The 15,838-nt window shown below is 43.5% G+C and overlaps 1 protein-coding gene across 10 annotated transcripts in view; it reads right to left on the reverse strand.

The window, feature by feature from the left end:
* ppargc1a (peroxisome proliferator-activated receptor gamma, coactivator 1 alpha) overlaps positions 1 to 2,751 on the reverse strand; it is a 47,543-nt gene extending 44,792 nt beyond the window's left edge. For 2 of the 10 annotated variants that reach the window (XM_072459260.1, XM_072459259.1), the window contains exons 1-2: positions 2,524 to 2,750; positions 529 to 708 (exon numbers count right to left, since the gene is read on the reverse strand). In XM_072459260.1, the coding sequence (XP_072315361.1) occupies positions 529 to 708; positions 2,524 to 2,571 (228 nt within the window). In that variant the 5' untranslated portion in view covers positions 2,572 to 2,750. Of the gene's footprint in view, positions 1 to 528; positions 709 to 2,100; positions 2,173 to 2,523 lie in introns of those variants that run through there. The other 8 variants (XM_072459256.1, XM_072459253.1, XM_072459258.1 and 5 more) reach the window with 7 other exon arrangements.
* Positions 2,752 to 15,838: the final 13,087 nt, after the last annotated feature.

Consider the following 15,838-nt stretch of genomic DNA (forward strand, 5'->3'; position numbering starts at 1 on the left):
CACTGATAAAGGCCTATAATGAACTGGGGACCGCCACAGAGTCCCAAGACTGATGGCTTTATGGCCCTGGTCGGATCATCGCCCTCTGTGGACTTTCGGCGAGAAAAGAAACGCCACGGTTAGATGGAACGGAAGCAGATAGGAAGGTAGGGAGGGAGAAAGAGAGAGAGAGAGAGAGACAGACAGAGAGAGAGAAAGGGGGGATGCAAAGATTAAAGTTTTACTCTGCAACCTTTGAGAGGCGTTTTGCAACACGGTACAGAGTTTACTATTCTGTCTGATGTGTGCCGCGTTGCATGAACCTGAGCTGAAATAAATGTTTCGATAAGCCGGCGAGGATCCAAACAAGGGGCAAAGGTCTTCAGGCGCTTATCACTTCAACCGTTATCTCCCCTTTTGTACTTTGGGGCAATAAAAAAAACTAAAAAAATAGAGGAATACTTGTTTGTAAACAGGCAGTGAGTCAAGCGTGTCATAAATCAATCGATAAAACAGCTCAAACCGAGTGAAATGTTCTCGCAATCTTACCTCGAATAGATTGGACGCCTCGTTGCCATACTGCGCGGAAATGATCTCCGATTGGTCACTGTACCATTTGAGGCCGCCCAAGAAACTGTCCGCGTCCAAGTCACTGACATCCAGCTCGGACAGGTCAAGTTCAGGTAGGTCGGGGCAGAGGGGCTGGTCTTCGCCAACCAAGGCAGCGCACTGAGGACGCAGACAAAACATACACGCTTTTGAGAACATGTCATCCATTCAAAGTACAAAGCATCGGACACGTTTTTTCAAGTTCGTAGCCAAACCGAGAGACCGCCCCGTCCGCCCACAACAACATCACCCCAGCTCGGCGTCACGAGGAATGCAATCGCCTGCTACTTTTATGGTTTCCCAGCCGATGTATGATGTGTGCCTCGTATGAAGCAGCTGCTACCGTTCCCTCCCCTGTACGCAAATCATGGGCTCCGCTCGGGCTGAAAATGAAGAGTCCCGGAGGCAGAGGTAAAACAGAATAACGTGGGAGGTGGCAACAAGTGCAGACAGCTTCAGGTGATAATAATAGACGCTGTTTTTGGTGACACGGGCGCCCTGGGAGAGGTTTGGGGGTCTCAATCAGGCGTTTCGATTGGACAAATATGACAGTTTACGCTGCACTTTGGCAACAACCGCCCAATATCAAGAAAAAAAATCACACCAGAGTGTTGGTTTTCACGAACACACGCAGGTCAAAAACAGGAGATGAGAGAATGCATTAGCAACACACGTTTTTTTTTTTTTTTTTTTTATGAGTTCAAGTACAAGCTGTAAGACAGATAGACGACTGATCTCCCCTGGCAGAGGTATTTGGCTCATGGCTCGTGCTGGGGGATGAGAGAGTGGCCGTGCCAAGTAGGCAAAACCGCTCAGACACCGGTGTCACACTTCATCTGTCCGTGGAATGGCACAAGCACGCGAGGCTGCGAGAGGAGGAGGCGGCGGCGGCGGGTCCGTGCGTCCAGTCCACAAAATGTATGCCAAAGCAGCACCGGATCGACATGACGGCATTCAAGGGCCCCCAGAACTGCTTGAACTACTGAAACAGCGCCGCCAGACAGAGAAGCGGGGCGCGCGGCAGCAGCGGCGGCGGCGGCACCGAGAGCGCATCGCGGTGATTTACGCGCGCCTGGCACATACAGACACGCACGCACTTGCTTTTTGAGAGAAACACCGATCAACCACTGCACTTTTACACTCAAGATTTTGCAAAGTCTGCACAGCTTCCCCCCCAAACCCCCTTTTTCCCCTTCAACCCTCACGCGCGCCTTCACTTTTAATTATACAAATCACGCAGGCAAATGTGCAGATTGCGGCTAAAGCAAAGTGTGGAGACGGGCAAGTATCCTTTTGATGTGCGCCGTGGTGGGTGGTGGGTGGTGGTGGGTGGAGGGGGGGGAGACGCCGTTACGCGCAGGATACAGCGGGACTAGGCGGTGGGATGGAGCCGGTGTTACGCTCAGCCTCGTGCCCGGGGGATGTTGGACCGTCTAGCGCGACGCTCCGTGCTCCGTGCTGCACATCAAAGGGATTGTCACCGTCGTGCGTGCGTCGTGAGGAGCCAAATACCTGACTTTGAGACATTTCGGTCATTTTTTGGGCACCGGCGCGCGTGGAAAAAGCCTCAGAAATCCGCTCACAAAAAGCACACAGAGAGATCCTGCAAGGGGGGGAAGAGATGGTCCCGGCCCGTGCACGAGATCTCATAACTACATCTGTAACTGCGATGAAAAGACGTCCCCTCCGCTTGTCATATTCCCGTGTTGCGTGTGTATATCCCCCGCATCCTCAACTCCTCAGATCCAGACGCGCACTAAGCAGCAGCAGCAAGAGGCAGCAGCAGCAGCAGAACAGCAGAACAGCAGAATAAAGCTGTGGAGGGAGAGTCAGCGCAGTCCAAGGATCCAATACGAAATAACGGTCCACACAGATACAGAGAAGAAGTCGCTTTTTTTTTGCTTTTTTGTTTTTTGCTTACAAAGATGCTCTCACCTCTAATTCTCTCCACACCGAGTCCTGGTTACACCTGTCCCACGCCATCCAGACACTGAATGACGGTCCTTGCAAAAGGGGTTAAAAAAGAAGAAAAAAGAAAGAAAAGTAAAAAAGAAATCCACACACGCTTCCCGCTCGCTCGCGCACAGGCGACTGCTGCCCCTCGCCGAGAATGAACCGAGGGCACCTGTCTTACAACTGCTTTCCATCACATGACAAAGCTATTAAAAGTAGGCAGGGGAGTGACTTGTGCGCGCACTACTCTCCGGTGACGCGCGGACCGGGGGGCGGGGCCTTGGCCGCTGCGCGCATAGTAAAGAGCGCGCGCCGGCCGAGGAGAGCCAGCGGAGCGGTTTAAAGCGGACAGCGTTTTGCCTTTGATAACGGCGCGTGGAGGCAAATGAAGCCGACTGAAAGGAGAACCACTGCAGGCGGCTTGTACTCACTGTGCTGAAAGAATACTGCGTTTGGAGAGCGCTACAACGTGCCCAAAAAACGCGCGGGACTGAGCAGACTATGCGCAATAATGCAGATATTATTTTATTATAGGCTAAACGGGATCAGCGCAATTTGCCAAATGACGCATCTGATGGTCAACTTTGAACGCGTTGGTTCCACAATCTGCGCTTTTTTTTTTTTTTTTTAATGCCACTCGAAGTTTGTTTTAGACTCAAATAAAATGATTAAAAAACAAACAAATCTGATGATGTAGCGGGCTCTCGTCCAAAAAAACATGGCGAAGTCGGATTTCAAGTGCTCAGGTGGATTTATGGTGCCAAAAATAGTGAAAACAGTGCAAAAATATTTACAGTGAGGGCAAAATGTCCAAAAATCAGGCAGTTGAAAAGGGTTTAGTAAACGTATACACATGTAAAATGCGCCACTGCCAGTCTGTTTTGTGTGGATTACTTCAAATACTCATGTTCATAGAACCTTTTCACTTTGAACTAACTCAAAAATCCGTATTGAATATCAAAGAGGAAACATTTGGTCTTTGCAAAGTTATTTCTTTGTTCATTCAGTGGTAATAAAAAGGGGCAGGTGGCTGTATCACTGGTGTATGTAGTGTCAACAAGACGTGTATAGGCAACATTAACCCACTAAAGTAAAAACACACGGTTTGTGGACATGATAAATAAAGCCTTAGCTGGCAATGGGATGGGCTGTTGTTTGACAATTACACTACATTTTTGAAAAGAAAAGCTATGATTAGCTTAAACAGCATATACACAGACCTCTGCCAAAGCACAATCTTGAAATCCTGTCCTAAACAACTAAAATTCCTGAATAAATAACATTTTCTCATTCTTTTCTCTAGTAATTAAAATCTTTACACACAACACTTACGGCTAAGTCTTCATCGCATATTCAAATATCGACCTATTACATTTGTCTGGAATAAAAAGACAAATACCTACATTTTATTCCCGTAATAAACCCACTTACTCTTTGCCAACGTTACAGATTCACTCTTGTAAGCCAATAAAAGCCACCTAGGCATGCGAGGAGCAGTTGTCCGCACAAAACCTGCAAAAACGCTTCCACAAACACCGGTCTAAATCCCAAATTGCATCCCTCCATGCCAGTCTATGCCCTTTGTGGTAATAAGGCATTATGGATATGGGAAAGTAGCCATGCTTATAGGTATCTCCGGGCATTTGTTCTCCTAAAATCTATACATCAGTCATGTTTCCACGCGGGCAACTCAAACGGAGCAGGTGGTGTGTTCAGTGACCTCACACAGCCCAGATGGACCAGTGCGCACATGCTGGAGTGCGGGGGCGACAGGGGAGTGACATGGAGCTCAACGGTACCTGGCTACGACTGCGACACATATAAATAGAGTATGTAGTAAAGATGCATATGTCAAAAATGGGTCAAGAGAGTGTACGAAAGTCATGACAAAAAACCAGGGCACTACGTACAAATACAACAAAAGAATATTGTTGAGGGATGAGTATTTATAAAACGTTCTCTAGGTATGGAGTGGCTTGTACTTTACATTTGTTGGATTGTATTGATGGTGGACTGTCAATAATATAATGCTTTCTTACATTATCCCAACACTTTCACCGGTATCTTAAATTTACCGTATTTTCCGTACTATAAGTCGCACCTTTTTTCATAGTTTTGGCCGGGGTGCGACATATACTTATATTTATACTTATATACTTATACTCCAGAGCGACTTATATGTGATATTATTTGTTATTTTTACACTTGCAACTGCATTTCACACTCCAGTGCGACTTATATATGTTTTTTTTTTTTTCTCTATAATGCATTTTTTGGCTGGTGCGACTTATACTCCAGTGCGACTTATATATGTTTTTTTTTTCTTCTCTATTTTGCACTTTTTGGGCTGGTGCGACTTATACTCCGGTGCGACTTATAGCCCGGAAAACACGGTAAATATATTTCTGGCACATTCTCTTACGAAAGTGTGCGAGTCACAGTCAAAACGCCTTATCAGATTGTACCGTTCGCGCCAATTAAGACGGCGCTAGCTAAATATAGATATAATGTTATGATTCCCTTTGCTCAATGGCCTTTGATTCCCTTTTTCTGCAACACTAGCTAGAGGCTGGATATTTATGTATGCGCTGCTGGAGATTTGTAGATACAGGCATTATTTAGAAAAGGGAAAGGGGAAAAAAGAAAAAGCGGGGAGTCGGCGGAGGCGCAGGTAATCTTTGAAATGCCAAAGCTTTTTGTTTCACTTGCAGAAAGCTGATAATGAATGGCTGAGTGTGAAGAGATTGTGACATACTGCGCAGGGGCAGGATAAAAACAGGTATAACGTAAAGGGGGGAGAAGCGACGGCGGCGGCAGATCGCTTCATTCTGCTTCATGAGATAGCCCCGGGTCCTGTCTTCACACTGCCCTTGCTTTAACCGTCCTTATATATATTGTATGTCACATCTCGGGGGGGGGGGTTGATCTATAGGGTGGGGTGTGAAAAGTTGCTCACACGTTTTTGATGGCTCGCATGTTGACATGTGAGAGCCACTTGGAGTTTGAGGAAAGGCACAAGATTATGAAAGCCGCAAAATGCATTCAAATCACAAAGAAATTACATAAACAGAAATACAATAAAATTAACTAAATAAAAAATTATCAATCCAACTGATTTTCTAAACTAATAAAATCACAAACAAAAGAGAAGAGTGCAAAGAAAAAAATTGTTTCAGTCACAAGCACAGCTAAACAAAACTGTTTTTAGCTTAGATTTGAACATTGTCAGAGTAGAAGCCTGTCTCACATCTTCAGGAAGACTGTTCCAGATTTTAGCTGCATAAAACTGAAACGCAGATTCCCCATGTTTAGTCCTGACTCTGGCACCAGCAGGAGGCCGGTCCATGTTTAGTCCCGACTCTGGCACCAGCAGGAGGCTGGTCCATGTTTAGTCTTGACTCTGGTACCAGCAGGAGGCCGGTCCATGTTTAGTCCTGACTCTGGCACCAGCAGGAGGCCGGTCCATGTTTAGTCTTGACTCTGGCACCAGCAGGAGGCCGGTCCATGTTTAGTCTTGACTCTGGCACCAGCAGGAGGCCGGTCCATGTTTAGTCCTGACTCTGGTACCAGCAGGAGGCCGGTCCATGTTTAGTCCTGACTCTGGCACCAGCAGGAGGCCGGTCCATGTTTAGTCCTGACTCTGGTACCAGCAGGAGGCCGGTCCATGTTTAGTCTTGACTCTGGCACCAGCAGGAGGCCGGTCCATGTTTAGTCCTGACTCTGGCACCAGCAGGAGGCCGGTCCATGTTTAGTCTTGACTCTGGTACCAGCAGGAGGCCGGTCCATGTTTAGTCCTGACTCTGGCACCAGCAGGAGGCCGGTCCATGTTTAGTCCTGACTCTGGTACCAGCAGGAGGCCGGTCCCTGAGGTCCTCAGAGTCCGAGATGGTTCATATGGCACTAACATATCCAAGATGTACTTTGGTGCTAGGCCCTGGAGAGACTTGTTCACAAGCAGAGCTGCTTTAAAGTCTATTCTCTGAGCCACAGGGGGCAGTGTAGAGACCTGAGAACAGGACTAATGTGATGGTACTTCCTGGTTCTAGTCAGGACCCGAGCAGCAGCGTTCTGGATGTACTGCAGCTGTTTTTCAGCTCGTTTGGAGAGGCCAGTGAGCAGGCCGTTACAGTAGTCTAATCTACTGGAGACAAACGCATGGATAAGTCTCTCTAAATCTGGTTTTGACAGTATATTTTTGATTTTGGCAATGTTTTTTAGATGGTAAAAAGCTGCTGATGTTATTAATTTGACGTGGCTGTTAAAGTTCAAGTCTGAGTCCATTATTACCCCCAGATTTCTAATTTGGTTTGTAGGTTTTAGAGCGAGACTCTGGAGGTGACCGCTAACACTTTCTCTTTGTTTCTGTGGGCCAAAAACGATTATTTCAGTCTTGTCTGAATTCAGCTGGAGAAAGTTGTTTTGCATCCACAAATTTATTAGGTCAGTAGTATTGTGAGTTTGATTCCCGACTCTTACATTTACTCCATGTCTTCCCTTCTCTCTCATTCCCCATTTCACTCTATATTTTCCTGTCAATAAAGCCCACAGGCCACAAAATCTTAAAAAATATATCATTTTAGTAGTCGACTATTGTTTCTACTGTACATTGTGACTTTTAAATACATTTTCAACTAGTAAAACGCTGAAATATAGTGACTGAAGGCTTCTAGTTAGAGGATATTTACTAAAAAAGCGTATTATCCATGAAAGTCGGACGTTTTTAATTCATTTTTGTTATCTTGCACAAATAACAATGATCAAAACATGACTACGACAAACTTCCAATTGAAAGTAAAATTCGTAATACAAATTTGACTTACCGTATTTTCTGGACTATAAGTTGCACCTTTTTTCATAGTTTTGGCCGGGGTGCGACTTATACTTATATTTATACTTATACACTTATACTCCGTAGCAACTTATGTGATATTATTTGTTATTTTCACTCTTGCAACCGCATTTCATACTCCAGTGCGACTTATATATGTTTTTTTCTTCTCTATTGTGCATTTTTTGGCTGGTGCGACTTATACTCCAGTGCGACTTATATATATGTTTTTTTCTTCTCTATTATGCATTTTTTGGCTGGTGCGACTTATATATGTTTTTTTCTTCTCTATTATGCATTTTTTTGGCTGGTGCAACTTATACTCCGGAAAATACGGTATTTTGCTGTCATGGCATCGCATATCAAACATGATCCGAGTAAAAACATTGTGACATCCTGTTTGCGGATTAGCTGTACAGTAAACCTAACATAATATGCATTTGCTTTTGAGTTTGTTTTGTTCTTTTAACTAAATATCATAATACATTTGGTACAAGATACGCGCTGATCCAACACAGCCGCGCTCTCTCTCACACTAAATGTAATCCAACTTTTTGTACAATGCTTCTGGCACTTCTCAGAAAGCAAAGGGTCTTAATGATTAAAGCATTTTCTCCCTGGAGTCATCCGACAAGTGGAGCCCTCCAAAGCCAAAACGGGGCTAATCCACAGATAATTATCTTTGTTTGAATATTCAACCTTACTCGTGCTACGAAAGTCTGATATTTGCATTTCTGGCCCTGGATTGAGAATGATACAAAATGTAGTAGAATCGTCTGGTTTAAACGGTCCCACGGAATATAATATCACATGTTTAATTGTGGCGTGTGCTCGGTCTGGCAGTGGGAGTCTGGGCCGTCCGTCTACATCCAACGGGTGTTTTCTTTTCCATAAATTGTGTGACTATCCCTCCGAGAGTGGGCTGCTGTAAAGAGCGTGGGGGGAAGATTCATATCACTTTGTCGCATGCCATTGCTCCCAACAGAATCCATCCTAGCATCTGGCCATTTTAATACAAGATGGACGAACGCGCGGAATTAATTGGGGGCAGAGGTAATGCAGAGAGGGGACGGTTAATGGTTTATCGTTTATCAAAGTTTAATTTTTATATATATTTCATACAGGGATTTTTTTTCAATACCATCTGACAATTTTGCCCAGTATCTGTAATATTGATCTTTTATCTCTCTTTCTTATTTTATAGAGGTGTTTGAATGCAAAGTATTGATTCAAATTTTCCCATAATTGTTAATAATATTAGGTGAAAAGAGATGGTGTTGAAGAGTTTATGACAATGACCATTTGATGCAACATGAAGACACAAAAACAAAAGGCATTAAACATTATTTCCATTGATAAAACCAGGTGGCACCACAAGGCCAAGTTACAGGTAGGATCTGTGGAGAAAGGAGCCCACTCACATCAAGAATGTACGTTTTTCAAGGTATTTTTGTAATTGAATAAAATGGAAGTTATGCTTTTAATGTCATGCTGTGGACCACAAGGCAAAGCAATAACATCTCCATGGAGACAAGCGGGTTTATTACTTTAAATGGATCCCCAGTTGCCTCACTTAAAATACAGATTATAAAATAACATTATAAAATGATAACAGCAGATAAAAATGTACCAAATAAACAAGACAAACAACAATAAAATCCCATGTACGAACGAGACAACGACGTACTAGACATTCACATACATACATTCACAATATACAATTTGCTCATATTAAATCTAATATTGTTTCCTTTAATTACAGAGGATAACGTACTAAAAGCAGCCCTATAAAGCTCTCTTTTCACAAGTTATAGACACAGGAACATTTATGTATTTTTTTGTTTGCTGTCAATCAATCACAACTCATTTAGTTTAGTTTATTTTTTATTTAAGGACAAAGCATTGTACAATGTTTTCGATTCTGCAATGTTTTAAGTGTATGTAGCAGAATATTCAAATTATTAATGGAATAATCGTTAAATGCTCTATACATAAGTTACAAAACATGCCATGAGCTGAGATGAAAACACTTTTATGGAGCCGCAATTGCATGAAAATTTAATTTGTGCATTTGATGAAACACTTTAGTCCATAAACGTGCTCCAGCAGGATCCTCAGCCGCTTTATCTGTGTCACATTTTGTAAAAAGCTTTTCATCAAGCGACTTTCGCATTCTAAGCAACCAATCAATTAATCAAAAGAATAATCAGTAGACTTAATCGATTGGCAAAATGATCATTAGTTGCAGCCCGACACTTTGGGCTTCTCGGAGGTGGACGCTCCGTAAAATAAAACCAAACTAAGCCTGTTTGAATCCGTTCCCGTCCTCTGTGCTGTCCACTTTTCCATTGTTTCGCCCGGCTCCATGTGGTGACTGAAGGATTAAGGGCTCATGAGGAGATTCCGATACGGCCATAATGTTTGTTCTTTATTACACCACTGCGGAGGAAGTGGTCATATTTCACCAATCCCCATTCTTTATACAGGATGTAATGCCATACAAAAGCTGGTGACAGGAAGCGAAAGACGATACATGGGGCAAATACGAGATTCTGATGCGGTGTCAAATGATGGCGGAGGACCACTTCATATAAATTGGATAAAGCATGTGAGATAATAAAGCAGCATTCTTGGCTCCATATATCTCAAGCCTGCCACGGACTGCTGTGCAAGTTGTGCATCACAAGCGGCGAGATAAACAGCATGACACCACAAATTATGGCGGCGCTCAGCCCTTGACGTACAGTAAGCCAGTGCCGCTCAGCTCGTTGTGCGTTGCCCTTCAGAGACGCCGGCGACGCCTTGGCTGGCCGACGTGCCGGCGTGTAATCCTTTTCCATCAATGAACTCCACTGTGTCATTTAGCCACTCGCAGGATGGAGGCTGCTTACCCTGCGGAGAACCTGGCCCCACATTATTAAGGCAAATGGCGCAAAGGGGCTAGGTCCAGTTAGCCCCAGTCGAGCTGCGAATTGAAAATAGCTCCGGCCTCACGCGGCGGTTGGTAAACAGAAAACAAAAGTGCGGGGAGCACGATGGGGTTTCGGCGTCTGTGTTTCTATATTTCTGTGTTTGTTCAGTTTCAATTCCTAAACAATATAGATAAATAACATGTTAGCGTGTTTTCAGCTCTAGACGTTCGCTGAGGACACTCCAAAATGCCCAGATATCATAGTAAACGTGTGATACAGTCAACTCACACCTGGCAACCCTGCAGGGCACGCTGCTCCCTTGCGCGCCGCTCCACTCCCAACACATACAATTCTTATTTCTAAGCCGTATTTACGCTTTTTGCTCCGTTTGAAAAAAAGAACACAATGAACAAACGGCAGCCTTACCCCCCGAATAATATCACGGTCACATGGGCAAGTCTGTTTAAAATTGACAGCGGGTCATACAAGATGCATGCGAAAAGTGGTGGCACGGAGAGGTCGAAGCGTGAACGTGCGTCTGCGAAATGCTTCTTTGGAGAGAACGGCACTAAACGCGCGCTCTCGGGCTGGGACTTGTGTGAGGAGGCACTTTCTGTTTTGCTGGGGTATAGCACTCTCAAGGAATATTAAAATTTATGGGCCGTGAGGGGAGCAAACACATAGACACACACGTGCATAAACAAGACTCCCGTGCTTAAAATGCTTGAAAACACAAAGTTTGAAATTGCAGTTAGATTCCAACAGATGCTCCGAACCCGCTGAAGTAACTGGAGGTGATGCGATGAAAGGAGACGCCATTAAGTCTTTGCCTCTACTTGAAAATACAGCGTGTTGCCGTGATGAAAACCCTCAAAACGCACTTTTTTTTTTATGGAGTTTCACTTACTCAGTCTAAAGCGTTGGACTGTAAAAGTGGAGTGATGTCAGTAATTAGAGGAATTACCACTTTTCTGACATCAAATAGTGCTCACATGCAAATATATTCAGCTAAAACGAACCCAAAATCTGACGCAATAGCGAAAATGGAAAATACTGTAAGTCTCATTGCTATAGCTGAGGGCCATTCTGGGAGCGTCTTATCTGCAGATTTCACAGAGCTCCAGTGAGTCACAGAGACGCTCAGAGCAAAACAGATGTTGCTGGATTTTAAAGTCATAGAACAAAAGGATCGGAATAGTTGACTAATAAATATCTTTTATCGCCGAGATCACACAAACATATTCCAATACTCGAGCTGGATGAAGCGTCTTGCCCGGGGACAACGACTTGACGCGCTTGGGAGCAGTTCGAACCGACAACCGTCCGGTTTGTGGGCAGTTCTCAAGTCTCAAACCAGACTTTTGACAGGTCATTGTGATAACATAGATGGGCATGGCAGATTGAACTGATTTTAAAAATGCATACCTTATTTTCTGGAGTATAAGTCGCACTGGAGTATAAGTCGCACCAAGAAAAAAACATATATAAGTCACAGTTGCGGTTGCAAGTGTGAAAATAACAAATAATATCACATATAAGTTGCTCCAGAGTATAAATATAAGCAATAGTATGTATAAATATAAGTATAAGTCGCACCCTGGCCAAAACTATGAAAAAAGGTGCAACTTATAGTCTGGAAAATACGGTATACACTTTCCAATTATTACTGATGGTGGAAATGAAATTCTACTTCGACATTGTTGTTCTTGAAATAGAAGTTGTATTGAAAGATATCAACTTTCTTTGAGCAAATTTGAATGAAATCTTTGTCACTTAGAAGATCAAAATGATAAAATTGGTCAAACTGAATAGTCTTTCGGGTTATATTTGCTAAATGTGGCTGTATTAGCGAATGGCACTGCCGCAATGAGCCACTCTGGGAACATCGCTCTCTGCAAACCTCTTAAGACTCCAGTGGGTCACCACGAGGCCCAAAGCAGAACAGATGTTGCTTGATTTTTTTTAAAAATAACAGCACAAAGGGGGTTGAATACCTTGACGGTGCAGTCCTTATGTACTCTTAGCACTGGAAGAGCGCCAGGGAAAGAATTGGGTCAGATCAAGTGCGCCGCGCCTTGTGGAACTCCACGGTAAAACGGCATCGAGGGAGGCGGTGGCACACAGGTAGAAATTTCTAGAACAGCGATACACTCCCCCCCCCTTGTGTCATAGAAAGCAGAGACATTACACCCTTGAGTCCAAACTGCAGCCTAATTATTTTGAAAACGATGCAAAGGGAAAATGCATGCGAGTTGCAATTCTTTCATGCAGCCAGCATACGGGGTGTATTCCACAAGCCTGAAAAAAAATCCTTACGGCACAATAAAACTGATTGTATCATCACCTTTTTTCCCCTTACAGAGTGCGTTTCTACAACTACTTCACTCCATTGCCACCTAAAAGACTAACATGTTCCGCTGGAGTGTACAATGATGGAGAAAAAGGGAAGCAGGGATAAGGGGATGGAGAAAGCACAGTCAATACGTTTCTCTCCTCGTTTTTTTTTTTTTTTTTTGCCAAGGCATCTTCGCGAAAAACGAGACAAAGGCAGCAGATGGATGGAGATGACGCTAATGCTGAAAAGGCGCGGGTGACAGTCAGTAACAAAAGGCAAAGAGGGAGTGAGAAGGAGTGAGCTGATAGACTTGGACAAAGACACGAGGGCATGAATTAGAGCGAGATACGGAGCGGAGGGGGAAGTCAGACGGAAATGCAATGAGCGAAGAAGAAGAAGAAAAAAAAAACGGGAAGAAAAATGGCGCCGTTTGAGGGACAGGAAGTAGGGTCTTTTCGCCAAAGCGGTTCGATACGTTATCAGTGGCCCAACCTTCGCCGTGTAACTGTCACCTTTGGCTCCGTTGAGGCCGAGCCCGCAATCTTCGCGTCCATCGAGCTTCACAGCGGTTTGCACCCACCTGTCGCTGCCACATCGAGTCATTCCGGTCACGCTCTGACATCTCACTGCTTACGATGTATATCTGGCTCACGTGGATTAGTTTACAGGAAGAGCTACGTTTTCATACAGGCTGCCACCGTGATCTGGGCGACCCCGCTGGTTTGGAAGGGTGTTTGTGCGAAAAAAGAAGCTGGTTATTCAGAGTAAGAGGTGACGTCAGATGGCTTTAGAAAGGAGACATTTGAGGACATGGCAGCTTGTGTGTAAGCGAGGAAAATGCTGATTGACTATTTAGGTGTGAGAAGAAATGTTGTCACTAAAGGTTTGACTAGTTTTTTTTTGTTGGAGTGTCAGATATGACTTCAACCCGACAATAGTATGACATTTAATTTGCATTTTGTCAATTGAAAAGGCAAAAATAGATACATGAGAGTAGAACTTGCCCTACAAGATGTAATAACAGCATGAATCCCGGTATGAATAAAAGCTGCAGTGGATGTAATGTTGGTAGTAACAATAGTAGTGGTAGAAACAAAACAATAAAACGTTATTATCTGTTTCAGCAGTTGACAGAAAAATCATCACCAAAGTCAAGTAGCATCCGCAGTATTAATACTTAGATATAAGTACAGTGGCCAAAAACTTTACTCTAGAAGAGAGTCTGAAATACAATATTACTGAAACTCATACTCAAGTAAGAGTACTGTTACTGTAAAATATAATTCAATCAAGTAAATGTAAGGCATCTGACTTAAAGAAGTACATGTTAAACTCTGTATTTGGATATTGAAACTCCTGTAATGGACACAATAAATGGATACCTTTGGAGCATTCTGACTAAATTTGAAAATGTACCAAATTGACTCTGGACCAAATAGTGCTATCCGACAATTATGTGCCTTCATTTTCTGGTCGTGTTCCGTTCAACACGTAGTAGTAGTAGTAGTCGTCACCGTAGTAGTCACCGTAGTAGTCACCATAGTAGAAGTAGTAGTAGTAGTAGTAGTGTTGTCAGGTCTCTTTTTCCCTCTATACTTCATTGTCTATAAAACACAAATGTTCTTTCCTCTCATCATTTCATCATCATTCTATAATTGCCAGAAATCAGAGAAGATGAGCCGTCCATCCACTCTTCAATCTGCCTTCACCTCTGCCCTCGCCGTCTCCTTCCTGTCCCCCACAATGCCTTGCTGCGCGCGCTTCACCGCCGTCCGCCGGGGGACTGTCATGGCGGCCACAATAAACAGGATTAATCAGTGCTGGCGTTGGGCACTTTAGTCCAGATGACGCGCGTAATTAAGGAGTAATTGGCATGTCATCTGTACATGAAAAAATATGACACGTGCGAGCCAGATGTACGAGACAAGAACAACGGCGTCCTCTGCGGCTCGCTGATGTCTTCTTTTCACCGACCCTGGTGGTTCTGTTGTGTGGAAAAACAAACGTTAATTTGGGGTTTTCAAGTCTGAATTTTCTTCTTTTGTACGACAGGCGACATTATTCTCTTTGTAAAGGCACAGCACATAATCTTCCTCGTGCAGTGATTTGTATTGTAAGCGTGGGATTGGTTTTTACACTGGTTGACATGACACAACTCTCTCTTTATCGCAGGCTGGGGTTAGCAGAAACAGAGGTAAATAAAGGAGCAAGTTCATATACAAATATATAGTAGTTTAGATTTTATTTTACCAGGTGGAAAGAAAATACATTGGCTACGCTGCAAAAAGTGATATCTAGAGCAAATCCAGATGATTCTCAAGTCATTTAAATGTATTTTTATGCAGCGTTGTATCGTTCTAAGCCAAGATCAATCGCTTTATTGATAATCAGGATGGATTTTAATATAATATGTATAATTGTGACCATTTTAGAAATAAAAAATGGAGTCATTTCAATGCAATAAGCCAAAATTTTTAATGAAAAACAGCAAATGAAAGAAAATGAAGGATTGTACTGATAATAACAAGTAGGTGTATAATTAATTCAAATTATTAAAAGTACTAAACTAGAAACGCTACGAATAATGGCAAACACCACAAGAAAAAAAAAAGCTAATATTTATACTTTTTTCCAAAATGGTTCAGCTCCAGATGCAATGCGCCGATGCTCTTTTCTATCCCAACTCCACACAGCCGTAATTCGCTCTTTTATCCATTTATTTACCCGCTAACACACTTGAACATTAATTTGCAAGCTTATTCATTTATTTACATGCTAACCCACTTAGCGCTGCTAGCATTCTGCGACTTACTCGTTCATCCGCATCCGAGGTGACATAGTATCCATTTATGCATGGGGAAAGTTACTGTTTAATTAAGCACCTCTTTTCACCGCTTCCTTCACACAAAGAGCAGGTTTATGGGAGCTCAATATACGGCATAGGAGAGTCATGAATACAATGGAAGATGGCCGAGATGCCCTTTCATGTTTTGGGTCACTCTGGTTGCAACAATAGGTTAGAACGGGCCTTATCTCTCCTTGTAAACGTGAAGACCAGATTCCACGGCTCACGCGGGATGCTCGGCCGCTTTCCCTTTTTTTTCGCCCTTGCACCTCATATTTCTAAACGCCAGGAAAATGCAAAAGAAACGCCGGCGCCGGGCATTTAGGCGATATTGTATCTGAGCTCTCGAGACATAAACCTATTTGTTATTGTTTCAA

The sequence above is a fragment of the Eucyclogobius newberryi genome, unplaced genomic scaffold (genome assembly GCF_026437365.1).
Source record: "Eucyclogobius newberryi isolate DKJ021-1_F unplaced genomic scaffold, fEucNew1.0.hap1 SCAF_22, whole genome shotgun sequence".
Classification (NCBI taxonomy): domain Eukaryota; kingdom Metazoa; phylum Chordata; class Actinopteri; order Gobiiformes; family Gobiidae; genus Eucyclogobius; species Eucyclogobius newberryi.